Raw genomic sequence first — 26,387 nt, 5'->3', positions numbered from 1 at the left:
TACAGAGCTGATTGCTATCCCTAATTTGATGTTTAAAAAGCAAGCTCAGGGAAATTCCCTGGCGGTCCAGTAGTTAGGACTCCACGCTCTCACTGCTGAGGGCCCAGGCTCGATCCCTGGTTGGGGAACTAAGATCCCACAAGCCGCGAGGCATGGCCAAAAAATAAAAACCAAACTCATAGTGCTGTTCCCATTAAGGGCATTCAATAAACATTTATTGGATAATTGAACTCCTTTATTTTGTTATCCCTTCCCAGATTTATCAGGATTCTTTTGAACAACGATTTTTGGAAGAAACTAACCGACTTTATGCAGCCGAAGGCCAAAAATTAATGCAGGAAAGAGAGGTATTTAAAAATCATGATTAATAAATCCACTGTGTCTCACAATAGACCCTACTTTATTGAACATAAGCTTCCCTTTGCATTTATCTTCCCAACATTATGCTGCTTTTCTCTCACTTAGGTGCTCCTTTCTTTTCTCTCTTCTTAAAGGCCAGAATTCTGGATCATAAACTCTACCTATAATTTTACATATGATTCAACCCTGTCACATTTGACAGGGCTGCTTCCAGGATCTTTTGGAGTTGACATTTTCTGAATGATTTATGGGGAGGAAAACAATAATATAAAAAACTATCTTTGTAGGTTCCTGAATATCTTCATCATGTTAACAAACGTCTAGAAGAAGAAGCAGACAGACTTATTACTTACTTAGATCAGACCACCCAGTAAGTATTACATGCTCAGCCTAATAGCTTTAACCTGTGTTGTTGAATCACTTAAGGCACTTTGGGCATCCCCAAACATGTTAGTAACTGTTTTCAGGTATCTTGAGTCTTTAACAATTGTTTTCATAATGCAACCTATTTTCCCTACTTAATTAGATTTAATCAAGGATTTGATAATTGGTTGTCTGTATGTGTTTAGGATGTAATTAAAAAATAGTATTACAAGCTGATGTGATCTTTGAAATCTTCAGGCTGATGAAAATTCAGTGGGTGTTCATAGGAGAAAGTATTTCTGTGCTTTCCTAAATATTACCAACCAAGGAGTTCCTGTAAGCAGCACAGATAAATTCCTTACTTTCCTAGTGAAAGAGAAATTTGGGAAAAGCCAGCCATAGCAAGACCCTTAAAATATTTGTTTCGTGATGTAACAAATTCTGAAATATGCAATGTTTTCCTTCTAGTCATGAAGTAGAGTAACTCTGAGCACAATAAATTTATACATAGGAATAGGAATATTGAAATTAACATATAATGAGCTATTTGATTTTTTTCACCCCAGGAGAGACTATAAATTTTCAGGAAAGTCAAAGTCAATAGTTGTAAACTTTTTTTTTCCTTGTAGAAAGTCATTAATTGCTACTGTGGAAAAACAACTTCTAGGTGAACACTTAACAGCAATTCTTCAGAAAGGTAATTGGTAATTTACAAATAAGAGATTACTTTTAAAATGGTAGCAGCAAACAAGTAGAAAAAGTTTTAAAGATTGCCCTTTTAAAAGTTTGGTAGCGTGTGGCTGCATTTCTGAGGAGGGACACAACCCCTTTTCCCTATTCATCACAGTAAACTTTCAGGAGGTGCCTGTTTCCTTAACTTAAAGATACAGGGAGTGAGATGAGAGGAGACTACCAACTCCAGTAAAGAAACAGTGGGAATTGGGGAATTCTTGATTTAATTTTTAAGACTGAAGTAATAAGGAAATGCATTCCTTTTTGCACTGAAGTGTTTTTGTTTCTAGCATATAAAACCAAGCATTTCTATTAATCCTAAGTGATCTATGAGTATACCCTGAATTTTACTTTGACAATGCTACAAATAGGCAAAAAAGTCTTACCTTTCTCTCCAGCCATCTTTTCTTTTGTTTAAGGTATTTTAGTACATTAATGCAGTTACACTTTTATTTCATTCTGAAAATCAAATACTTTAGAACTTCATTTAAACTTGGCCTATTGATGCATGGTTTTTGAATATATATATGTGTATACTAATGCAAATATAATGTGGCTATTGCACATATGAGGTATTTATAATGTGTATTTATGTAAACCAATTTTTATAAGTTGGTTTATACATCTCATCTACTATGCTAAATGGTACAAACCATTACACAATTTTTGTTTTTATATAAAGTTCCCTATAGTTAGTTTTCACTTGGAAAGGTGATTGTTTCTTTGAGTTTAATTCAAAGCACATCTCTGTATTAAAATCACAGACTAGTCATAGTTCAGACCAGTATCACAATAACTTATTTTTCATTAAAATATCTGACATTTTTGTTCACTTTTTTAATACCAAATGTTTCAAAATTCAGGTTTAAATAGCCTCCTTGATGAAAACCGAATTCAAGATTTATCTCTCCTGTATCAGCTCTTCAGTAGAGTTCGAGGTGGCGTTCAGGTTCTCTTGCAGCAATGGATTGAATACATTAAGGTATTAACATTAACCTGTTTTTTTCTCTCTCATGGCTTATAATCTATACATCTAGAGTACATATCAGCAAGAATTTCTTATTTGTTAGATCCTTTTTTTTTTTTAAGTAATGGGCATTTTGGGAACAGTCAACCTGAGAATGATAGCTGTGTGGCAAATTAGCAATAAAACAGTTCTCTTCTTGATGTCCGATGTGATTTCTAGCTCCAATAATTATAGCAGTGAATGTGGAAAAAGGAAGAGGGCTTTTTTTGGATCCAAATTTCTTTCCTTTCTTTGATCTTACACTGAAGGCAGATTGCTGTTTTTTAAAAATTCAACCCGACTTTTTTAAAAGTAGGAAAAAGACCCTAGAGACTTCTACAATAATGCCCCATTATGATATTACATAGCCAGTGGCCATTACTTATTTTATGACTATAGATGAATGGCATCAGTCTGGATGTTTTATAACTTTATTTTTTTATTTTATTGACTTCAAAGCCAGCTTTATCTTAATTTTTTGAGATTTTAAAGTATGTGTATCTACTTAAAATATGATTTGGGGGATTGTTTTCATTGTAGATAATTAAATTCTAATAGAAAGTCATTTTTGTTTCTTTAGGCATTTGGTAGCACTATTGTAATTAATCCTGAAAAGGATAAAACCATGGTTCAAGAATTGCTGGATTTTAAAGATAAGGTTGACCATATAATTGATATCTGTTTCCTGAAGAATGAAAAATTTATCAACGCCATGAAAGAAGCATTTGAAACATTCATTAACAAAAGACCAAACAAACCTGCTGAACTTATAGGTATTTCTCTAGTCCCTTTTCCCGGTTCTTTAATGTTCTTCTTTTACTCATAAAGTTCCAGTTAACCTGAAATTTTGACAAGGTTTTGTATATTAACACCTAATTTATTTGGAGTTGCATACTTGGTGGTTTCTAAGAAGCTGGATGCAAGGAATAAGTCCTTCATGCTAAAGAATATCTCAAAACCCACATGTCAAACATGGTCTTTCTTTGTAAGACCCTACTTACTTTTATTTATAAAAAGCTTGATAGCTGTTTTACAAGCCTCCTGCAATTTAGAGGTGAGGCAGGGTGCCATTTCTTGAGGCCCACACATAGGGCTCCAGGAAAGGGTAGCACAAAATTACAGTTGCCAGTGAGAAAGGTAGAATGTCCAGGATGAAAATAAACCTAATAATCTGGGCCCATTTAGAGTAAAAGGTGTGGTATACTTCAGTTCTCAGTTTTTCCCACCTGGGTACCACTTAATGTCGAGGAGGAGGTAGCTGAGAAGGTCCTTCGCCAAAAGGATGAAATTTTTTTTTTTTTTTTAATTTTTGACTACGTTGGGTCTTCGTTGCTGCGCGCGGGCTTTCTCTAGTTGTGGCGAGTGGGGGTTACTCTTCGTTGTTGTGCGCGGGCTTCTCATTGTGGTGGCTTCTCTTGTGGAGCATGGGCTCTAGGCGCGCGGGCTTCAGTAGTTGTGGCACGTCGGCTCAGTAGTTGTGGCTCACGGGCTCTAGAGCGCAGGCTCAGTAGTTGTGGCACACGGGCTTAGTGGCTCCGTGGCGTGTGGGATCTTCCCGGACCAGGGATCGAACCCGTGTTCCCTGCATTGGCAGGTGGATTCTTAACCACTGCGCCACCAGGGAAGTCCCAAAAGGATGAAATTTTGTTGATTTACTACTTACCCTTAAAATTTTTGCAAAATTTGCCTCCTACTCTGTAATGTATCTGGTTTGTTTTAATAGAAAAGGGTTTAAGATTGCCTACCATCAGTGTAAAATGAATACTTCAGAAGATGTGCCATGTCTTTCAATGGCTTTGATGACCCCAGCACAGGGCTGTATATACACCCCCTACCCCCGGGGTACCCATATCCCGCATATCCCATTTTTAGTAAGCATCAGTATGGTAGAAAGTACATTAGATGTGGAGCCAGAAGACTTGGGTTTGAGTTGAGACTCTTGTATTTTTTAGCTCTGTGACATTGAACAAGTCACTTCGTCTCCCTGACTTTGGAGACTGTTTTAAAAATGCATGTATACATGTGAAACATTGAAAAAGTCAGTATATCATACTCCTATTTGGTATTTATAGTGACCAGTACCTTATGGATACATGATCACTAAACAACAAACTTTCCCCCCATTTTAGCTAAGTATGTAGATTCAAAGCTTCGCGCAGGCAACAAAGAAGCTACAGATGAAGAACTTGAGAAAATGTTGGATAAGATTATGATTATATTTAGATTTATCTATGGTATGTATTTTTGTTTTAATATTTTTCTTTTAAAACAAAGCACTCAACAGAGAAACTAGCGAGTATAACCAACCTAGAAGGTATATTTATTTGGGGGTTAGCTATTTAAAATTCTGTTACATTCCTTGCATTTAATTTATTGGGGTACTTGAGGAATGTTACTTAATTGCCTTGTGCTTTGACTTTTCCACTATTAAGAGCCTTGAATTTTGCTACTTATTTTAATCTCTAGAATATTGATGCTAAAGCTACTAGTTGACTAAAGCTTTTCTAAAGAAAAGTTAATTCAGTCTTAATTCTTTACAGCAAAGAACTTTTGAAAGGTTTGGCACAAAAATCTACCTCTAATGTTTCTTGCATTTAGCAAACTTGGATAAAATCTATAAATTTAAATAACTTGGAGTAATGGTGCGATTTATTAAGCACTTTGAGTCAATTTTGTCAAAACCTTATATTGGAGTATTATGAGAGTTGTGTTTTATTATTTAACATAGGCAAGGATGTTTTTGAAGCCTTCTATAAGAAAGATTTAGCCAAGCGCCTGTTAGTTGGGAAGAGTGCATCTGTGGATGCTGAAAAATCAATGCTGTCCAAACTTAAACATGGTATGTTTGTCATTCTTTCTGTTCCTTTTCTTCTTTGATTTCTGAGAGAAAATGTTAGCTTAGTTTTTAAAACTCTTTCAGTCAGTTGCCTCTTTTGTTAATCATTGTATGTTCGTATGATAAAAACGTAAATTGAGTAAGCTCATTAGGTTTCCAACCTATTTACATATCCAGAGCTGTTGTGATTTTTTTTTTAAATAAAGCATTGTTCTTTTATTATTTGTATAAAAGTTTCCCATTTATCTTATGCCTAAGTAGTAGATAAGGTTACTACAGGTTTAAAGATTTGACTCTGAATTAGTGGGGCATACACTTTGGGGTAAGGATTTTTTGTTCTTATGAATAGTTACAGATCATATTTCATGCTAAAGTAAGTTTTATATTTCATGTTTTCAATTCTAAATTCTGTGTTTTTACCACTTTAAAATACTGTAAATGTACAAACATCTTTAATAGAATGTGGAGCTGCTTTCACCAGCAAACTTGAAGGAATGTTTAAAGACATGGAACTTTCTAAAGACATCATGATTCAGTTCAAACAGGTAAAAGTGAGTTAAACTCTTACTTAATTCCTCCAACTTAAATGTATTTAGTTATCTCCTTACTTTGGTTTGTACTGAAGAGGATAAATAGAAACATGTATTTGTTATAAATACTTCATAGCAACTTAGATGATAGTCACAGTAGAGGAAAAAAATCACGAATGAAATGTAAGTATATTTGACCTACTTCAAAATTTATTCTCAGTATACACCCAAGATAACACAAAAATAGAAATAAAATGTATTGAACAGAAGTAAGGACAAGAAAAGCTGTAGCTAGTGAGAACAGGGCTTCTAGCATCTAATCGCTGTTGGTGAGTTGCATATTCAAAGCTGGTGATGGGGAGGGAGGAGAAGTGATAGAGTGGTTGTATAAGGCCTTTAGGGACATTGGGAATGAAAAGCTAGATCCATAGTTTTGCAGATGTTGGTAGAAGCTGGTTTTAAATTTTTGAGATTATAGGTAATAGTGATAGCAAAGTAGATTTTCCTCTCCTAGGGTTTTAATAATGACTTCTTTACCACTATATTGCTATGGTGGGAAATGAGAGTGGAAGACTCGAGAAAGATCAGGGTCAGTAGGATCATGGGCCCTGTAGTAGCTACAGAATAGGGTTTATTTGCTTTGCCCTTTCCCCTTCTTCCTTCCCCATTTCAGGCCACCCCCTGCAAACAGGCAGTGGAGCAGATGAAAAACCAGAGACTTGGGCTGGCTGGTGGGGTGAGGAATGGGGGTTGCTGCCAGGTTTTCCAAGCCACACAGGGGTCTCCAGAGATGGGGACTGCAGGTGGTATGGGGAAAGGAATGGAGAAGAAATCCTGTAACAGCCCAGTCATATGTGAGAAATTATTTATTTAAGTCGTTAATGCCTCTAACAGAGTCACGTGATCTTTGTGTGCCATTGTAGCAAAATGTTACCCAGTGTACTTTTCTAGTGCACTTAATATAGGCTTCATTTATAGTCCTTTTAATAGTTACCTTTTATTTTAAAGATCGTCAGTATTCACATGTAGTTTTGTAATGGGGAACTTCTTAAATGGGTCATTATTATGGCATGAAATGTATGCACTTTTATTTTTTAAGATCTCAGTGTGTGTGTTGATCTTATTGTAGTATATGCAGAACCAGAATGTACCTGGGAATATTGAATTAACTGTGAATATCCTGACGATGGGTTATTGGCCAACATATGTGCCTATGGAAGTTCATTTACCACCAGAGGTAAGAGTTGCTGTTTAGGACTTGAGTTATAAGCATAGAAATACATGACATTTCTATTTTGCTTATCATTGAAAAATATGTAGTTTTTTAAAAGTTTGTTGTCAGTAAGCACGCCACCACCAAATGTCAACTGTTTTTAATACTTTACTCTTTTATTTTTATTACTCTTGTACTTATATCATTAGAGCATAGCTAAAGATGCCAAGTTTCTGAGTTCAGGGCCAATTTGCTTGACTCTTCTTTCAGTTCCCCAGATTGTACCCATCACTCTGCCCAGCTCTCAAAAATTCTTGTCCGTATATCACCTGGGGGTTGGACTGCTGAGTGATGGATGCTTGAGTAAATCCAACCTAACTCCTGGGGAAATGTCTTAACCCAGGACTGAAGCTTAGAAAAGGGTTAAGGCTAGAGAGATAGATACTGAGAGTCCTCCATGGAGATAATCATGGAAGCCCAGGGAGCAGATCTGCCTCATTAAGAGGGAGAATGTGGAAACAGGAAGAACAGGCCTAAGGCAGAACTTTGAAAAAGGCTCACATTTGGTAGGTGGTAGGAAGAGGTACCTGTGAGGGAATCCAATGAAGAAGCAATGACGAGATAAAGGAACCAGCATGTTGCAGAGACACAGAAGACATTGGAGATGAATGTTTCAAAAGAGGGGATGATAAATTGTTGCAGACAGATCAGAGAGTGTAAAGACTGATTAATGCCATTAGATTTGGTGGTTATTACCTTACATCAAAGTGATCAGTGGACCTGCTCTGTATAGTCTTTAAAACTTCCAAAAATTTTTACACCAGATAAATATAAAAAGTGGTGAACGTGATATTGGATACAGAGCTTAAATAAAGTTTTGTTTTATTTATTGTAGATGGTAAAACTTCAGGAGATTTTCAAGACCTTTTACCTAGGCAAACATAGTGGCAGGAAACTTCAGTGGCAGTCAACCCTAGGACACTGTGTGCTAAAGGCAGAATTTAAAGAGGTAAGTGGATGTTCCCCAAACTTAGTTTTCACCTTCATCTTTGATATTGAGGTCATCCCTCTTAATTTGAAGGTTTAAGGTGTTTTATAAATTTGTCCTGAATATCTGCATGAGATAGTGATAGCTTGTCACAGCCCTGTGTATATTATAAGAATGTGGTCTTTTCCACTGTTGATTGGGCCCTGCTGCAAAACCAAAACCAATAACCCTTTTCTCCCACACCCTTTCCCCACCTGTGGATGCAAAATTCATGCTGCCTCTTCTTTTTTTAAAATTTTATTTATTAATTTATTTATCTATGGCTGTGTTGGCTCTTCGTTTCTGTGCGAGGGCTCTCTATAGTTGCGGCGAGCGGGGGCCACTCACTATCGTGGCCTCTCTTGTGGCGGAGCACAGGCTCTAGAGCGCAGGCTCAGTAGTTGTGGCACATGGGGCCAGTTGCTCCGCGGCATGTGGGATCTTCCCAGATCAGGGCTCGAACCCGTGTCTCCGGCATTGGCAGGCGGATTCTCAACCACTGCGCCACCAGGGAAGCCCCCACGCTGCCACTTCTTGACAGGAAACTTCTTTTCTTGTTGCTGGGAGCTAGAGAATATAGAGTGGGCGTTAAGGGGAACAGTTCTTATATCAATTTCAAAAAATCCTACAGCTTTTCATGACTAATCTGAATCAGAAGAGTTGAAAATGCATTGAAATAGTGATTTCTTGTTGCTCATGATAAATATCTGTAATGACACATAAAACCGAGTTATTAATTTTCATTACTTTGTTGTTTTAATTATAAGGCTTAAAAAAAGACCTGTAGAAAGGTCACCCAATCCTTCCTCCTGTTTTAGGTAGGATCACACGTAAACCCTACACTGAACATACTGGCCTTTCTGGATAATGTTAATCCGAGTTTCTAAATCCACTAATTGAAAAATGCTTTTCCAGTAAGAGATTAGTTATTTGATTAATTTTCATGCAGTTTTTAAAAAAATGATGGCTAAACACTGTTGTTTCTCCAACAGGGTAAAAAGGAACTCCAGGTCTCTCTTTTTCAAACACTGGTGCTGCTAATGTTTAATGAGGGAGAAGAGTTCAGTTTAGAAGAGATCAAGCAGGCTACCGGAATAGGTTTGTGTTGAATCGTTTGATTAGCATGCATTTTTCGGTGTCCACTATGTGCACTCCACTTGGTTAAGAACTCTGGGGGACTATAAAGGGATAATCCCCCTCCTCAGCACTTACAACCATGGGGAAAGGGAGAAATGACAATTTCACAACCAATAAGTACCAATCTGTGGTGCTGACAGAGTGTGTTAGGAGTTCAGTGAAGCAAGAGATAACTCTGGACTGGCACAATTGGGAAAGCCTTTATGAAGGATGTAGGACTTGGGCTGGGCCTTCAGATTTAAGTTAGGGAGAAGGCATATTTTGCAAGAGGAAATACCATGAGAAAAGGCGTGGAGGGAGGAATCAGCACAGTGTGGGCAGGAGTCATAAAAAGTTTAACTGCAGCATAGAGTAGTGAGATACAAAGTTAGATAGGTAAGCTATGGAGAGCCTTACAGATCTAGCAAGTGAAACATACATTGTAGGATCTCAAGTGTGTGACATATTGGAAGTGACTTATTTGGGCAGCTTGCCTATAATCAGTAGATAGTAGGGCAGCTTGAAGGATGAAGAGATTCCAGTCCAGAAGCTAATGGGGTAATTCAGGCGTAAAGTGATAACGAGCTTAGACTAGAATGAGGCCAATGAGAAGAGACGAAGCATCTCTAAGGAAGCAACTACTAGATATGTGGAGGATGCAGGAGAGGGAAGAGTTAAAAGATGATTCCAGGGTTTCTCAACAGAGGAGGTTGGTAGATTCATAACTAACAATTGGAAAGAAAACAGTTTTATGGGGAAGATGATGAATAAAACGTTGGACATACTAAAATTGATGATAGTAAAAGAGCCAGCTGGAGGTATCCTTTAAATGTAGGACTGGGGAAAATGAGATGTCATTTCTGAAGATGTGGTGGTTATTCACTCGGAATGATAACTGAAGCCTTTAGAGGACGACCAGGAAAAAAGCCATTGGATAGGACAAAGAGGAAGTTGTTCATGATCTTGGGGAAAAAAGGAAACAGTTTTATTAGACGGGTGGGGTAGAAGCTAGATTGAGGTTGAATGTAGCTGTGCGTGTTGATGAGTTAGTAACAAATAACTAAGCCACTCTTTCTTCTTCAGAGGATGGGGAGTTAAGAAGAACACTGCAGTCATTGGCTTGTGGCAAAGCTAGAGTTCTGGCGAAAAATCCAAAGGGTAAAGATATTGAAGATGGTGACAAGTTCATTTGTAACGATGATTTCAAGCACAAACTTTTCAGGATAAAGATCAATCAAATTCAGATGAAAGAAACGGTATTTCTTTTGCATTCTCCTCATTCTAATGTACTGGAATTATATATGTTCATAATAAATATTTATAAAGAAGGTTTTAGCCTAGAATACTACCACTAACATTAACATTATCTATGCCTATATCTAGCTCAGTGTATTCCAGTATTTGATTTTGCAGATTTTGAGGGGGCGGGGGTGTACACAATTGGGCCTGATAGTTTTATATCCTGCTTTTTGTGTGTTTAAATTAAGACTTCAGAATTTTTAAAATTTATTTATTTTATTTATTTTAGGCTGCATCGGATCTTCGTTGCTGCTCGCAGGCATTCTCTAGTTGCAGTGAATGGGGGCTACTCTTCGTTGCGGTGCACAGACTTCTCATTGCGGTGGCTTCTCTTGTTGCGGAGCACGGGCTCTAGGCATGCGAGATTCAGTAGTTGTAGCACACAGGCTCAGTAGTTGTGGCTCGCGGGCTCTAGAGCACAGGCTCAGTAGTTGTGGCGCGTGGGCTTAGTTGCTCCGCGGCATGTGGGATCTTCCCAGACCAGGGCTCGAACCTGTGTCCCCTGCATTGGCAGGCAGATTCTTAACCACTGTGCTACCAGGGAAGCCCCAAGTCTTTAGAATTTTTCCATGCCATTAAGCATCTTTATAAAATGGCACATGGCCACACAATATTCTTTTACACAGCTATAATAATTTATTCAACCAATGTCCATTGTTGGGCACTTAAATTCATAACCTCTTAGTATTGTAAATAAAACAGCAAGATACATCTCTGTACCTAAATCTTAATCTCTCTGATCCTTTCCTTACGAATTTACCATGGAAGTAGATTTTTTGGGTTAAAGAGTGTGAACATTTTAAGAGTCTGAATACGTTATGCCATTTTGTGTTCTAGAAAGATTGGACCAATTTACACTGTCTAATGTGAGTGCCTGTCTTACTGTGCCCTTGCCAGCACTAAAGATTATATTTTCTTTTTTTAATCTTTGCCAGCTTGCTTGGTGAAAAATTGCAAGGTTTAGTTAGTGTTTCTTTGATCAACAGTGAATATTTTGTTTGTTTTTACCATTTGAATTTGTAAGAGATTTTTATTAAGGAAACCAACAACTGCAGCATTTCCTGAAACCAGTTGGTTTCAATTCCAACAAGGTTTAATGCAGTACTTGAGAAAAAGTTTTATAATAGGGATAGAAGTCAGGGTCGCAAACAAGTTCCCGTCTCGTTAACATTCACATCAAAGGCGTGATATTCCCTTAGATTACTGTGTTATTTTAAAACGTGTGCTGTATCAGAAAGAAACTAACTGCAAAAAGCCGAAACTAGGGACTTCCCTGGCAATCCAGTGGTTAAGACTCTGCGCTTCCACTGCAGAGGGCACAGGTTCGATCAGGGGAATAAAGATCCCGCATGCCGAGTGATGAGGCAAAAAAAAGAAAAGCCCAAACTACTCTTTTAATTTAGGTGCTAAAGAGGAACATTCTTGCTTTAGCATTAGAATTGGTTAACTGACTTTTTTTAAACTGTGCGTTTCTGATTTATATATTACAAAATAAAAATTAATGAAAAATAATTTGGGACTTCCCTGGTGGCACAGTGGTTAAGAATCCGCTTGCCAATGCAGGGGACACGAGTTCGATCCCTGGTCCGGGAAGATCCCACATGCTGTGGAGCAACTAAGCCTGCGCACCACAACTACTGAGCCTGTGCTGTAGAGCCCGCGAGCCACAACTACTGAAGCCTACGCTCCTAGAGCCCATGCTCTGCAACAAGAGAAGCCACTGCAATGAGAAGCCCACACACCACAGCAAAGAGCAGCCCCCGTTCGCCACAACTACAGAAAGCCTGCACAGCAACGAAAATGCAAGGCAGCCAAAAAAATACAATACAATAAAATAAAATGTTAAAAAAAAAAGTTTGACTACTGGTTAGCTTAGCTGGTTAGTATCATACTTTGAGTCAGATGTCAGAATCAGTCACTTTTATAGATAAGCTAATGTCGTACAGAAATCTGGTCAATAACCTCTTGTGACACATTAAGATTTTGAGAAGAGAGTAAAAGAAAATGATAAATTCTGCATCAGCTGTCTCTCTTTCTAGAAAAGCAGCTCAAAGATGGTATTTTTCTATTAACTAATATTGGTGTTACTTCATTGATACAGGACATTAGGCCAGATAGGAGTTATGTTTGTAGGGTTTTTTCTGTCCTTGTCAGTATTTATAAGGTTTCTTTTGATAGTTCAGCATATTTAAAGCATTAACTGTGTCATGTCCCTAAAATGTACAATTTGTATAAGTAATCAAGTTTCACTTCAGGTACAGTTCCTAAGTTTAAAACTTTTTTGTTAGGTTGAGGAACAAGCAAGCACCACAGAAAGAGTATTTCAAGACAGACAGTATCAAATTGATGCTGCAATTGTTCGGATTATGAAGATGAGAAAGACACTTAGCCACAATCTCCTTGTTTCAGAAGTGTACAACCAGTTGAAATTTCCAGTAAAGGTAGGTACTTCTGTATTTTATTATTGAGCTGCTTATATATAAAAAATATTGAGTTTATTATATATAAAAATTAGATTTTTCAGACACAAGTCTTACAAACATAGAATAAAACCTCAAGACCATTTGGAGGGACAAAAGTTTTCATTTCTTATGCTCATATATATGATTCCAGAAAAACCTTTGTTGGCATATGTGGGCATCTGTGACAAAAGGGGAAAACAATTTATAAAAGCTCCTATACCTGAAAGTTTAGCTGCTAAGTGAGTCTTTGAAATTTTCAAGTTTATTCACGTTATTTTTTTGAGCTTCTTTGTTATTTTTGTTTCCTTTTTCTCCTTGAAATACCTAGCTATTTGACAGATTTGGTTATTTTAATTAAGTTAAATCTATTTAGTTAGCTTGTGTAAGTGTCCATTAAAAACTATACAGATAACTAGTAATCATTAGGCATCTTTTTTAAAGCTTATCGGTAGTTCTGGCAAACAAATTAGTCGTCACATGGACATGTTCCATTATAAATGCCCAGTAATAAAGCGCCTTAGACAATGTGGTGTTGTACTGGACTGTATCTCATGTTTTAGAAGATTCCCAAACTCTTATGATGATAAACACTTCGTAAAGTTTGGATAGACTCTTGGCTGTTAGGGTTCTCATGAGCTTTGGGCCTAGGTAAGTTATTTCACCTCTTGAGCTTGTTTCCTCTTTTGTAAAATGGAGATGATAATAGTACTTATCTCGTAGGATTATTGTGGAGCTTAAATGAGATAATATATGTAAAACTTAGCACTGGGCCTGGCACGTAAGTGCTCATTAGCTGTCACTGCTAATAAGGTAGGCTTTCTCTCTCCTCCAAACCTAATACTGCCTTCTCATTACCACACACTCACCCTCATGTTCTGCCTTAACAATCATTTCACCTCTAGCCAGAGAGATCACTGATGCTAGCTAGCTAGGGAAGGTAGAGGATCACTGTAATAAATATTGTGCTGATATTCTAGGTCTTTCACCATAATTAAGAGAAAGTCATTTTGATTTTCAAATCTTGGAATTCAAACTTTGGTGAAATTTTGGCTGCCCCATCAAACTACTTTCCCTTTTTACCTTTCTTGATCAAGTAGCCATTTTACACAATCTAAAAAACTGTTAGCAAGCAAGATTATATTGTCTTTATAGGCTAGATACAAAAGACAGTGGAATTTTGTTACCCAAGAGCTAAGAATGCAATCATGAGAATAAGCTATAATCTTTCTCAATGATTTTTCAACAAATAGGATTCAAAAATTCAAATCATTTATAGCAGGTAACAGTTAAACCTTAAACCTGAAATACGAAGATCTGAATTAGATGATACTTCACTTATCAAACCATTTGTTGTAGTATTCTTGTAAATAGTGATTTCCATAGTACATTTTTTATTTAATTTATAAATATGCAACCTGACTTTGAGAACCAGCTTTTGTCCAAATTTAGGGTCTACTTATTTTCTCAAACTATCTTGGCAAAACTAAATAGCATTCTGTTTCCTTAAACTATACAGTGTTCCTTTTGTGAAGTTATGGTAGTCTTTTGTATTTGTGCAGAGAATAGCTGGTTCTTAGAAGACCTCTTTAAAATAGAAAAGTAAAGTATTGTATAACAGTATGACAGGGGACTTCCCTGGTGGTCCAGTGGCTAAGACTCCCCGCTCCCAGTGCAGGGGGCCTGGGTTCAATCCCTGGTGACGGAACTAGATCCCACATGCCACAACTAAAGATCCTGCATGCAGCAACAAAGACCCCTCATGCTGCCGCAACTGAGACCCAGCACAGCCAGATAGATAGATATAGATAGATAGATAGGTAGATAAATAGATAAACAGATAAATAAATAATATAAGATGTGACAATGTATGTATAGTGTAAAAACATCTTTTAACCTGGTTTATTTTCATTATACTTTCCTCTTTAAAAAATCAAGGAGATTTAAAAAATAAAAATTAAAAAATATTAAGGAGATTAAATACATTAAATCAATGAGCCAAAACTGTTCTTTTGGGGTATTGGTAAATGGGCTTGAGCTAGTGATTATGAGCTTTGCACTGAAAATTTGCCTTCTCTTACAGCCTGCTGATCTTAAGAAGAGAATAGAATCCTTAATTGACCGGGACTACATGGAAAGAGATAAAGAAAATCCAAACCAGTACAATTATATTGCATAAAATGTTGGCCTTGGAGCATTTGGTGTCATAAACAGTAACCAGTGGATAAACTAACCTGTTATTATTTGACTTCTTTTATACTACCAATGACCAAATGAAGCAGTGTAATGGAAATAGTTGAGTGACTTTTCAGTGGTTAACATGCCCATTTAAAGAGTAATACTTACCTTTAAGAAGAATGTTGTTGAACTCTTTGCATGTTATTTAGTATGATGTGCAGAAAACTCTTAAGAAAGTACCTGGTCTTCATGATTCCTATTTGGAACTGGGGAAGAGGTCCCTATGGCTATTAAAAAAAAGAGGAGGGGGGTTCTTATACACCATTAATTATGAAGCAAAAGGTTTATTTGCTTAAAATGTCATTTAAAGATACTTAAACTGCATGCAAACTTTATTTACTGTACAGAGTTCTGGATGTATTTATCAAATAGAAAAACCACCCTGGACTTGGTTGTTCACCTGTTTTGTGATTTCCCTTGAAGAGAAAAATAAGTTGTCATAGCTATTGATATTTTACTAAGTAATGTTCTGTTACACTGAAAGGGATGTTTTTAAAAATTTTATTTGGAAACAAGTTTTCAAGCAGAGGGACAGTTGCTTACATAGTCTTGTATACACACATCCTAAAATGTTCCCATGGGATGTGTGTATATGGTTCAGCCCTGAGTTTACTGTGCTGATTAACAGGTACTTATAAAAATAGCTGAAATAGAAAATTGCTGGTCAGTTGTACTAGAAGAACATGGTAGGAGAGAAAAATCCAACTCTTTCTTCATATTAAAAATGAATATAATATGAACATCGCAAAAGAGACCAAAACCCACGTGTTGTGTAACTTTTTACAAGAGCAAAAATTCATAAACTAGTTTTCAACTTCCTTTAGACTTTAATGTTGTTTGGACAGTTTTGTCTTTAACTTGGACCAATTGTAGATTGTTACAGGCTTCCTGGGATTTAGCATTCCTATTTTCTCTACCAAAGTTTTTTTTTTGGAAGCACCTCAGCTCTCCTTTTTGTTGGCATATAAGCATTTCCTTTCATCCTTATTTTAACTTCCTAAAGCCCTAGATAGAACTAGATCCTTCCTCATTTCCCCCATACACCCCCTAGTTGGGAAATTCAAATTCTGTATTATGCTGATCTTATTCCTTTCAAAATTGCTTGAAGATAAAGAGTTCTCATAGCCACTGGACACCTACCTTTCAGGGGAATGTCCTAGGATTGTTCATACATAGAAGATAGCAGAAGTATTGTTTTTCAAATTGATAATGTGAGTAAAAGTCTTCTCTTTTACCATCAGTGGTTTTTTGTTTTGGGATTTGGGGTTCTGTTTTGCTTCCTTGTTTGTTTTTCCTTGAAGCTTTGAAGGGAATTGATCTTGGAGGAAAAGCAGAAATTTTGTTTTGATTTTTAAAAAAATCAGAACTGCTTTAATGCTTTTTCACCGCCATGGCCTCTCCCGTCGCGGAGCACAGGCTCCGGACGCGCAGGCTCAGCGGCCATGGCCCACGGGCCCAGCCGCTCTGCGGCATGCGGGACCCTCCCGGACCGGGGCACGAACCTGCGTCCCCTGCATCGGCAGGCGGACTCTCAACCACTGCGCCACCAGGGAAGCCTGCTTTAATGCTTTTTTGCAGCAGTGTATTTCCTTGACTATTTGGAACCATTAAGAAGAATACCTAGGTCCTAACCCTCAACTGAGACTTTTGGCTCTTGTGTTTGCTATTGATTGTTTTCTTGAGTTCTCAAAGACCTGTGACCAGCTATTCTTTTTAAAGTTGCCTGTTTTCTTTATAACTACATCAAACTTACACACTGTTGTCCACAGTATGTGGTATTTAGAATGCCTTCCTAACTATTTTTGAGCAGCCATTGCCTGTATTTTCTTTTCTTTCTTTCTTTTTTTTTTTTTTTTTCGGTACGTGGGCTCTCACTGTTGTGGCCTCTCCCGTTGCGGAGCACAGGCTCCGGACGCGCAGGCTCAGCGGCCATGGCTCACGGGCCCAGCCGCTCCGCAGCATGTGGGATCTTCCCGGACCGGGGCACGAACCCGTGTCCCCTGCATCGGCAGGCGGACTCTCAACCACTGCGCCACCAGGGAAGCCCTGCCTGTATTTTCTTAGAGCCTCCCTGGTTTCCTTAACTGAGCTTATCTGACAAGGAAATGCAGCTATTTTTTTGCCCTCTCTCCATACTGGACCATCTAAGTCAGTGTTCTAACTCATCCCTGATGGTCTGTGAGATACGTAGACTGTTCCACCAGACTCGATAATTACTCTTAAGGAATTTTTAGGTAGAATTGGTACCATTAGGAGACTCTTGGTGTTACCTTTGTTATCTTGAAAGCTGGTCCCTTCCCTGAGGCTCTTAATTTTTTGAAAACTTGATGCTATTTCAGCTGAAAAAATTGGTGAGACTATTAAACAAATTGAGGGGAGCTGTTTAAGAAATTGAAAAGTAATTGCAAACAACATTGGATAATTGTGACTTTCAGTTCTGTATCAGTTGAATTTTTGTGCTCTTTTCCCTGTGTACGTGGTGGTTCTATTTTTCTCCAATAAAACTTTTATTTAAAAAAAGTTTCTGGAGAAGATCTGTAAAATTCAAATATTGTAAGAATATTATAAAACCACAGAACTTAACATCTTCTTCCTAATGATTTCTTTAATTAATTCACAGTTGTCAATTTTGTTATTTTTTAAGTTTCTCTTTAATTTTTGTGGTGGTTTGATAGTAATGCTGTAGGAATGTGGAGGGGAAGGTATGGTAACAGATGATTCCCAGGAATCCTCAAGGTGAGTATTTATTCTTAAATGTTCTATTTTAGAAAAATCAAGCACAAGTAGAAACATTGTTTCATCCAAATCCTCAGAATCAAGTAGTTTCATAAAGTCGGTATGAAACTAGTCTAGATTTAAGTTGAGAAGAATTGGTGTTAATTCTTTAAATACTTACTAGAATTCATGAAGCTATCTGGTCCTGGGCTTTCTTTTATGGGGAGTTTTTTGATTATTGATTCAATCTTTTAATAGTTCTTTTCAGATTTTCTATTTCTTGAGTCAGTTTTAATATTTTGTCTTAAAATAACTACCCTGACTTTTGTCTAGTATTTGCTTGGTATATCTCTTCATTGCTTAACAGCCTTTTCTTATATTTTAGGTGTGTCTCTTCCATAGTAGATGGATTTTCTCATCTTTCCCCTAATCTGAGAGTTTCTGTCATTTTTTTCATAATACACATTTATTTTTTTATTAAGGTATAGTTGAAGACAATTTCTGTCCTTTAACTGGAAGATTATATCCATTTGCATTTGTTTCTAACATCTTACTGGTTGCTCTTTATCTCTTCTAATTTTCTTTGCTTTTTCTTCTTTCTCAGCTTTAAAAAATATATATTGAGTTTTGTTTATTTTTTTATTCCATTTTCCCCACTACTTATTTGGAAGTTATATATTCTATTTCTTTTCTTTTACTGATTACCCTTGATATGTTAGCATATATGCTTAACAAAGTCAAAAATATCTAAATTTTCCTCCCAATTAATATAAAGATGTTAAAACACTTTAATACTGATCACCTCTCCCCCAACTTAACACAGTGTTGTTGTTCAGTGTTTTAGTTTTGTCCTCTTTTAAAAATGAACACCACAAATTAAAACATTAGTCTTTGCTCAAACACCACCTTCTCAGTGAAGCTTACCATAGCCATTCTATTTAAAATTTCAACTTGCCCACCAACGCCACCACACACACTACCAATTCCACACTCACCCTGCTCTTTTTCCTTTTTTACATATCATTTGTTACCTTTTACATACTATGCAATTTACTTGTTAACAATACTTACGGCATATTGTCTGTTTACTCCACTAGTGTAAAGTTTAAGCTCCATTAGGGCAGAGACCTTTGTTTTGTTCATTGATGTATCTCAAACACTTAGGGAAGTTTCTAGCCATAGTAGGTGCATTAGGTTCCTGTGGCTGCTGTAACAAATTACCACAAATGTAGTGGCTTAAAACAACAGAAATTAATTCTCTCACATTTCTAGAGGCCAGAAGTCAGAAATCAGCTTTACTGGGCTGAAATCAAGGTGTTCACAGGGCCACACTCCCTCTAGAGCTACATTTCCTTGGCTCATGTCCCCTCCCTCCACTTTATTTTCTTTTTCTTTTTTTGTTTTCTTGTCCCTTCCTCCAAGTTAAAAGCTGGTTCCATAACATCTTTTTTTTTTTTACTGTTTTTTAAATGTATTTATTTTTATTATTTATTTTATTTTTGGCTGTGTTGGGTCTTCGTTGCTGTGTGTGGGATTCCTCTAGTTGCGGGTAGCCGGGGCTACTCTTTGTTGCAGTGTGCGGGCTTCTCACTGCAGTGGCTTCTCTTGTTGTTCAGCATGGGCTCTAGGTGCTTGGGCTTCAGTAGTTGTGGCACATGGGCTCAGTAGTTGTGGCTTGTGGGCTCTAGAGCACAGGCTCAGTAGTTGTGGCACGTGGGCTTAGTTGCTCCACGGCATGTGGGATCTTCCTAGACCAAGGATCAAACCCATGTCCCCTGCATTGGCAGGCAGATTCTTAACCACTGCGCCACCAGGGAAGCCCTCAACCATTATTTTGTTTTTCAAATATTGCCTCTCCTCCATTCTTTCTCTTTTCTCCCCTTGGAACTAAGTCAGACATGTAGAGTTTCTTATTTTATCCTCTATCTCCATCATATTTTCCATCCCTAAGGCTGCATTCTTGGTAATTTCTTTAGAACTATTTTCCAATAAACTAATTGTCTTCAGAGCCCAATCTTCTCTTTAATTCATTCACCAAACTTTTAACTTCAACAGTTTATATTTTTATTTCTAAAAGTCTTATTTGCTTCTTATATAAATCTGCCTAGTCATTTTGATAATCTGCTGTTGCTTGCTCATTTTTGTGGTTCTTTCTTTTAATTAAATATTTTTCTTACACTAGTAACTTTGTATCCTGTATCAGGTAATTCCAATATCTAAAGCACTTGGGGGATATAAATTTGTTTCTTTTTTTACAGAAGTTCCTTATATATGTTAGATCATCAGTGGCCAATAGAAATATAATGTGAGCCACGTGTAATTTTAAATTTTCTAGTAGCCATTTTAAAAAAGTCAAAAATAAACAAGTGAAAATAATTTTAATATATTTTATTTAACCCAATCTATTAAGGTTCTCCAGAGACATAGAACAAGTAGTGAGTGTGTGTGTGTGTGTGTGTGTGTGGAGAGAGAGGGAGAGGTTTATCATAAGGAACTGGCTCACACAGTAATGAAGATTGAGAAGTCCCATGATCTGCAGTCAGTAGAGCCAATGGTGTAGTTCCAGTCCAAAAAACCAGCAGACTGGAGAAACAAGAAGAGCTGTTTCAGTTGGAGTTCAAAGGCAGAAAAGGACTGATGTCTCACCACAGCAGTCAGGCAGGAGGAAATTCCCACTCACTCATGGGAGGGCCAGCCTTTTTGTTCTATTCAAGCCTATGATTGGATGAGGCCCACCCACATTAGGAAGGGCAATCTGCTTTACTCAGTCTACCAATTCAAATATTAATCTCATCCAAAAACACCCTCAGAGACAACACCTGAAATAGTGTTTGACCAAATATCTGGGTACACTGTGACCTGGTCAAGTTGACACATGAAGTTAATCATCACAGCCATCATAGCCAAAGTATTTTTGTTTCAACATGAAATCAATATAAAAATTATTAGAGAGATTTTACATTTTATATGAAGTCTTCAAAACCCAGACTGTATTTTACACCTCCAGCCCATCTGAATTTGGCTTAGTCACATTTCATGTACTCAATAACTGCATATGACTAGAGACAATTGTATGATACACTGTAGCTTGACTTTTTACACTTTTTAAAAAATAAATTTATTTTTTGGCTGCGTTGGGTCTTCGTTGCTGTGCGCAGGCTTTCTCTAGTTGTGGCGAGCAGGGGCCGGGCTACTCTTTGTTGCTGTGTGCAGGCTTCTCATTGCAGTGGCTTCTCTTTGTTGTGGAGCACAGGCTCTAGGCATGCAGGCTGCAGAAGTTGTGGCACATGGGCTCAGTAGTTGTGGCTCTCGGGCTCTAGAGCGCAGGCTCAGTAGTTGTGGCGCATGGGCTTAGTTGCTTTGTGGCATGTGGGATCTTCCTGGACCAGGGTTCAGACCCATATCCCCTGCATTGGCAGGCGGATTCTTAACCACTGTGCCACCAGGGAAGTCCCACTTTTTACACTCTTATAGATGACTTTTTATGTACAGAATTTCTTAATTTAGTCAAATTTATCAATCTTTTCCTTTATGTTTAGAACTTTTTTGTATCTCGTTGAAAAAGTATTTCCCTACCACAAGGTCTTAAGAATATTTTTTTCTTGGAAGCTTTATTTTCTTATGTTTATATTGAAGTATAGTTGATTTACAATATTATATTAGTTTTGGTGTACAGCATAGTGATTCAGTATTTTTACACATTATACTCCATTAAAATTATAAGACAATGGCTATAATTCTCTGTGCTATACAATATACCCTTGTCGCTTATGTAGTTTATACATAATAGTTTGTATCTCTTAATCCCATACTCCAACTTGCCTGTCCTCCATTCCCTTTCCCCACTGGTAACCACAAGTTTGTTCTCTATCTTTTTCTGTTTTCGTTTTGCTATGTACATTCATTGTACTACTTTTTTAACTCTACATTTAAGTATTTGTCTTTCTCTGACTTATTGCACTAAGCATACTAATCTCTAGGTCCATCCATGTTGCTGCAAATGTCAGAATTTCATTCTTTTCTTATGGCTGAGTAATATTTCATTGTATATATATATACCACATCTTCTTAATCCAATTGTCTGTTGATGGACACTTGGGTTGCTTTCATATTTTGACCATTGTAAATAATGCTGCTGTGAACACTGGGGTGCATGTATCTTTTTGAATTAGTGTTTTCGTTTTTTCTGGATATATACTCAGGAGTGGAATTGCTGAATCATATGGTAGTTCTATTTTTAGTCTTCTGAGGAACCTCCATACTGTTTTCAATTGTGGCTGTACCACTTTACATTCCCACCAACAGTGTAGAAGGATTCCCTTTTCTTCACATTCTCACCAGCAATTGTTATTTGTAGACTGATTGATGATAGTCATTTTGACAGGTGTGAGGTGATATCTCACTGTTTTGATTTGCACGTCTCTAATGGCGATGTTGAGCATCTTTTCATGTTCCTGTTAGCCATCTGTATGTCTTCTTTGGAAAAATGTCTATTCAGGTCTTCTGCCCATTTTTTATTGGGTTTTTTTTATATTGTATGAGTTGTTTATGTATATTTTGGATATTAATCACTTGTCGGTCATATCATTTGCAAATACTTTCTCCCAGTCCATAGGTCGTCTTTTCCTTTAGTTGATGGTTTCCTTTGCTCTGCAAAAGATTTTAAGTTTAATTAGGTCCCGTTTGTTTATATTTGCTTTTATTTCTTTTGCCTTTGGAGACAGATCTAAAAAATTATTGCTACAATTTATGTCAAAGACTGTTCTGCCTATGTTCTCTACTAGGAGTTTTATGGTTTCAGGTCTTACATTTAGGCCTTAATACATTTTGTGTTAATTTTTGTTTATGGTGTGAGTCTCTTGTAGGCAACATATTCAAGTGTATTGTTTTTTTTATCAAATCAACCACCCTCTGTCTTTTGATTGGAGCATTTAGTCCATTGCCATTTAAAGTAATTATTGATAGTTGTGTACTTACTGCCAGTTTATCACTTGACTTCCAGTTGTTTTTGTTAGTTCTTCTCTGTTCATTTCTTCTTTTTGTTTCTTCCCTTGTGGTTTGATGATTTTCCTTAGTAGTTTGCTTGTGTACCTATCTTTTTAGTTTTTGTGTATCTGTTGTTGGTTTTTTATTTGTGGTTACCATGGGGTTCATGTGTTGGCCTATAATTATATCTACTAATTTTTTATTTTATTTTATTTATTTATTTATTTTATTTTATTTTTTGGCTGTGTTGGGTCTTCGTTGCTCTGTGTGGGCTCTCTCTAGTTGCGGCGAGTGGGGGCTACTCTTCGTTGCGGTGCGCGGGCTTTTCTCATCGTGGTGGCTTCTCTTGTTGCAGAGCATGGGCTCTAGGCGCGCGGGCATCAGTAGTTGTGGCACGTGGGCTCAGTAGTTGTGGCTCGCGGGCTCTGTAGCACACACTCAGTAGTTGTGGTGCACAGGCTTAGTTGCTCTACGGCATGTGGGATCTTCCCAGACTAGGGCTCGAACCTGTGTCCCCTTCATTGGCAGGTGGATTCTTAACCACTGCGCCACCAGGGAAGTCCTATATCTACTAATTTTAAACCAGTAGTCATTTAAGTTCAAAAACATTCTAAAAGGTCTACATTATTTTTACTCCCCTCCCCACATTTTGTGTTTTTGATGTCCTGTTTTATATCTTCATGCTTATCCCTTAACTGTTTATTTTAGTTATAGGTGCTTTTACCACTTTTTGTCTTTTTATGTTCATACTGTCTTAAGTGGTTGATTCTCAGTCCTTACTATATATTTGCCTTTCCTAGTGGGATTTTCCCTTTCCTATACATTCTTCTTATCCACTTAGAGAAGACCCTTTAATGTTTCTTTCAGGGTAGGTTTAGTATTGATGAAATCTTTTAGTTTTTGCTTGTCTTGTTCTTTATCTCTTTTTCTTTTATAAATGGTAATCTTGCTGGGTACAGTATCCTAGGTTGTAGGTTTTTCCCTTTCAACACTTTGAACATATCATGCCACTCCCTACTGGCCTGCAAAGTGTCTGCAGACAAACCAGCTGATAGCCTTATGGGGATTCCCTTGTATATGATTTTGTTTTTCTTTTGCTGCCTATAGAACTTCCGCCATGCAGCATGCAGGATTTTCCCCGACCAGGGATCCAACCCATGCCCCCTGCAGTGGAAGCCTGGAGTCTTAACCACTGGACCACCAGGGAAGTCCCAAGACCTCTTTAGTTATCTTTAACTTTTGCCATTTTAACTATGATATGTCTTGGTGTGGGTCTGTTCGGGTTCGTCTTGTTTGGGACCCTCTGTGCTTCCTGTATAGATATCTGTTTCCTTCTTCAGGTTTGGGAAATTTTCAGCCATAATTTCATTAAATACATTTTGAATCCCCTTCTCTCTCTCTTCTCCTGGGACCCTTACAATGCAAATGTTGGTACACTTAATGTTATCTCTTAAATTGGCTTCATGTTTCCAATTTTATCATGATCTTAAATGTAATACATAAAACTTCTAGAAAAAAACAGGGAAAAATCTATGGGGATTTATGATAAAAAGTTCTTAGATATCAAATCAAAAATATGATTCATAAATGGAAAAAGTGGTAAATTAGACATAAAGTTAATATTAATTGAGCATTGTTATGATTTTATTTTCTCACTTTTGTTTATTAACTATAGCTGTGTTTTGTTGTTTTAGATTTTATAGTTATACATCTTTAACCTGTCATATTCTACCTTTGGGTGATATTATACCATTTCACTTACGGTATAAGAATCACACAGTAGTATTCTTCCATTTCTCCCCTCTGGATCTTTATTCGTTTTGTTTTTATATATGTTGGAAACTACACAAAACACTGTTCTTGTTTTTAAGTCACATATCTTATAAAGAGATTTAAATGATTTTTTTAAATCTTACATATTTACCCATGGAGTTATCACTTCCAAAGCTCTTCATTTCTTTGTATACATCCAGATTTCCATCTGGTATCACTTTTCTTCTGAAGGACATCATTTAACATTTCTTTTACTGGGGGATCTACTGGTGATGAGTTCTTTCTGCTTTTTTACATCTGAACTTATTTCACCTTTGGTTCTTATAAGTTATCTATTTCATATAGTAGTGTATATATGTCGATCCTAATCTCCCAATTCATCCCACCACCATCACCCACACCGCCGCTTTCCTCCGTTGGTGTCCATACATTTGTTCTCTACATCTGTGTCTCTATTTCTGCCTTGCAAACCGATTCATCTGTACCATTTTTCTAGATTCCACACATATGCATTACTGTATGATATTTGTTTTTCTCTTTCTGACTTACTTCACTCTGTATGACAGTCTCTAGGTCCATCCACATCTCTACAAATGACCCAGTTTCATTCCTTTTCATTGCTGAGTAATATTCCATTGTATATATGTATGACATCTTCTCTATCCATTTGTCCGTTGATGGGCATTTAGGTTATTTCCGTGACCTGGCTATTGTAGATAGTGCTGCAATGAACATTGGGGTGCATGTGTCTTTTTGAATTACGGTTTTCTCTGGGTATATGCCCAATAGTGGGATTGCTGGATCATATGGTAATTCTATTTTTAGTTTTTTAAGGAACCTCCATACTGTTCTCCATAGTGGCTATATCAATTTACATTCCCACCAACAGTGCAGGAGGGTTCCCTTTTCTCCACACTCTCTCCAGCATTTGTTGTTGGTAGATTTTCTGATGATGCCCATTCTGACTGGTGTGAGGTGATAACCTCACTGTAGTTTTGATTTGCATTTCTCTAATAATTGGTGATGCTGAGCAGCTTTTCATGTGCTTCTTGGCCATCTGTATGTGTTCTTTGGAGAAATGTCTATTTAGGTCTTCTGCCCAGTTTTGGATTGGGTTTTTTTTTTTAATATTGAGCAGCATGAGCTGTTTATATATTTTGGAGATTAATCCTTTGTCCGTTGATTCGTTTATAAGTATTTTCTCCCATTCTGAGGGTTGTCTTTTTGTCTTGTTTGTAGTTTGCTTTGCTTTGCAAAAGCTTAGAGTTTCATTAGGTCCCATTTGTTTCTTTTTTTTTTAATTTCCATTTCTCTAGGAGGTGGATCAAAAAAGATCTTGCTGTGATTTATGTCAAAGTGTGTTCTTCCTGTTTTCCTCTAAGAGTTTTATAGTGTCTGGTCTTATATTTAGGTCTCTAATCCATTTTGAGTTTATTTTTGTGTATGGTGTTAGGAAGTGTTCTAATTTCATTCTTTTACATATATCTGTCCAGTTTTCCCAGCACCACTTACTGAAGAGACTGTCTTTTCTCCACTGTATATCCTTGCCTCTTTTGTCATAGATTAATTGACCATAGGTGCGTGGGTTTATCTCTGGGCTTTCTATCCTGTTCCATTGATCTATATTTCTGATTTTGTGCCAGTACCATACTGTCTCTTGATTACTATAGCTTTGTAGTATAGTCTGAAGTCCGGGAGTGTGCTTCCTCCAGCTCTGTTTTTTTCCCACAAGAC

The 26,387-nt window shown here is 37.1% G+C and overlaps 1 protein-coding gene and 1 long non-coding RNA gene across 6 annotated transcripts in view; one reads left to right on the top strand and one right to left on the bottom strand.

The window, feature by feature from the left end:
- Positions 1 to 17,661, top strand: part of CUL4B (cullin 4B) — a 38,513-nt gene extending 20,852 nt beyond the window's left edge. For 4 of the 5 annotated variants that reach the window (XM_033416229.2, XM_033416233.2, XM_033416231.2 and 1 more), the window contains 14 exons: positions 258 to 347; positions 648 to 730; positions 1,353 to 1,420; positions 2,319 to 2,437; positions 3,042 to 3,234; positions 4,591 to 4,695; positions 5,190 to 5,300; positions 5,757 to 5,848; positions 6,957 to 7,064; positions 7,936 to 8,049; positions 9,060 to 9,165; positions 10,267 to 10,439; positions 12,771 to 12,923; positions 15,025 to 17,661. In XM_033416229.2, the coding sequence (XP_033272120.1) occupies positions 258 to 347; positions 648 to 730; positions 1,353 to 1,420; positions 2,319 to 2,437; positions 3,042 to 3,234; positions 4,591 to 4,695; positions 5,190 to 5,300; positions 5,757 to 5,848; positions 6,957 to 7,064; positions 7,936 to 8,049; positions 9,060 to 9,165; positions 10,267 to 10,439; positions 12,771 to 12,923; positions 15,025 to 15,120 (1,611 nt within the window). In that variant the 3' untranslated portion in view covers positions 15,121 to 17,661. The remainder of the gene's footprint in view (positions 1 to 257; positions 348 to 647; positions 731 to 1,352; positions 1,421 to 2,318; positions 2,438 to 3,041; positions 3,235 to 4,590; positions 4,696 to 5,189; positions 5,301 to 5,756; positions 5,849 to 6,956; positions 7,065 to 7,935; positions 8,050 to 9,059; positions 9,166 to 10,266; positions 10,440 to 12,770; positions 12,924 to 15,024) is intronic. The other variant, XM_004285586.4, reaches the window with a different exon arrangement.
- Positions 1 to 26,387, bottom strand: part of LOC125963039 (uncharacterized) — a 181,191-nt gene that overhangs the window by 133,096 nt on the left and 21,708 nt on the right. The gene's annotated exons all lie outside the window — the stretch shown is intronic.

The sequence above is a fragment of the Orcinus orca genome, chromosome X, assembly GCF_937001465.1.
Source record: "Orcinus orca chromosome X, mOrcOrc1.1, whole genome shotgun sequence".
Classification (NCBI taxonomy): domain Eukaryota; kingdom Metazoa; phylum Chordata; class Mammalia; order Artiodactyla; family Delphinidae; genus Orcinus; species Orcinus orca.
Note: the sequence above shows the minus strand (reverse complement) of the source record. Positions and strands in the feature narration are given on the sequence as shown.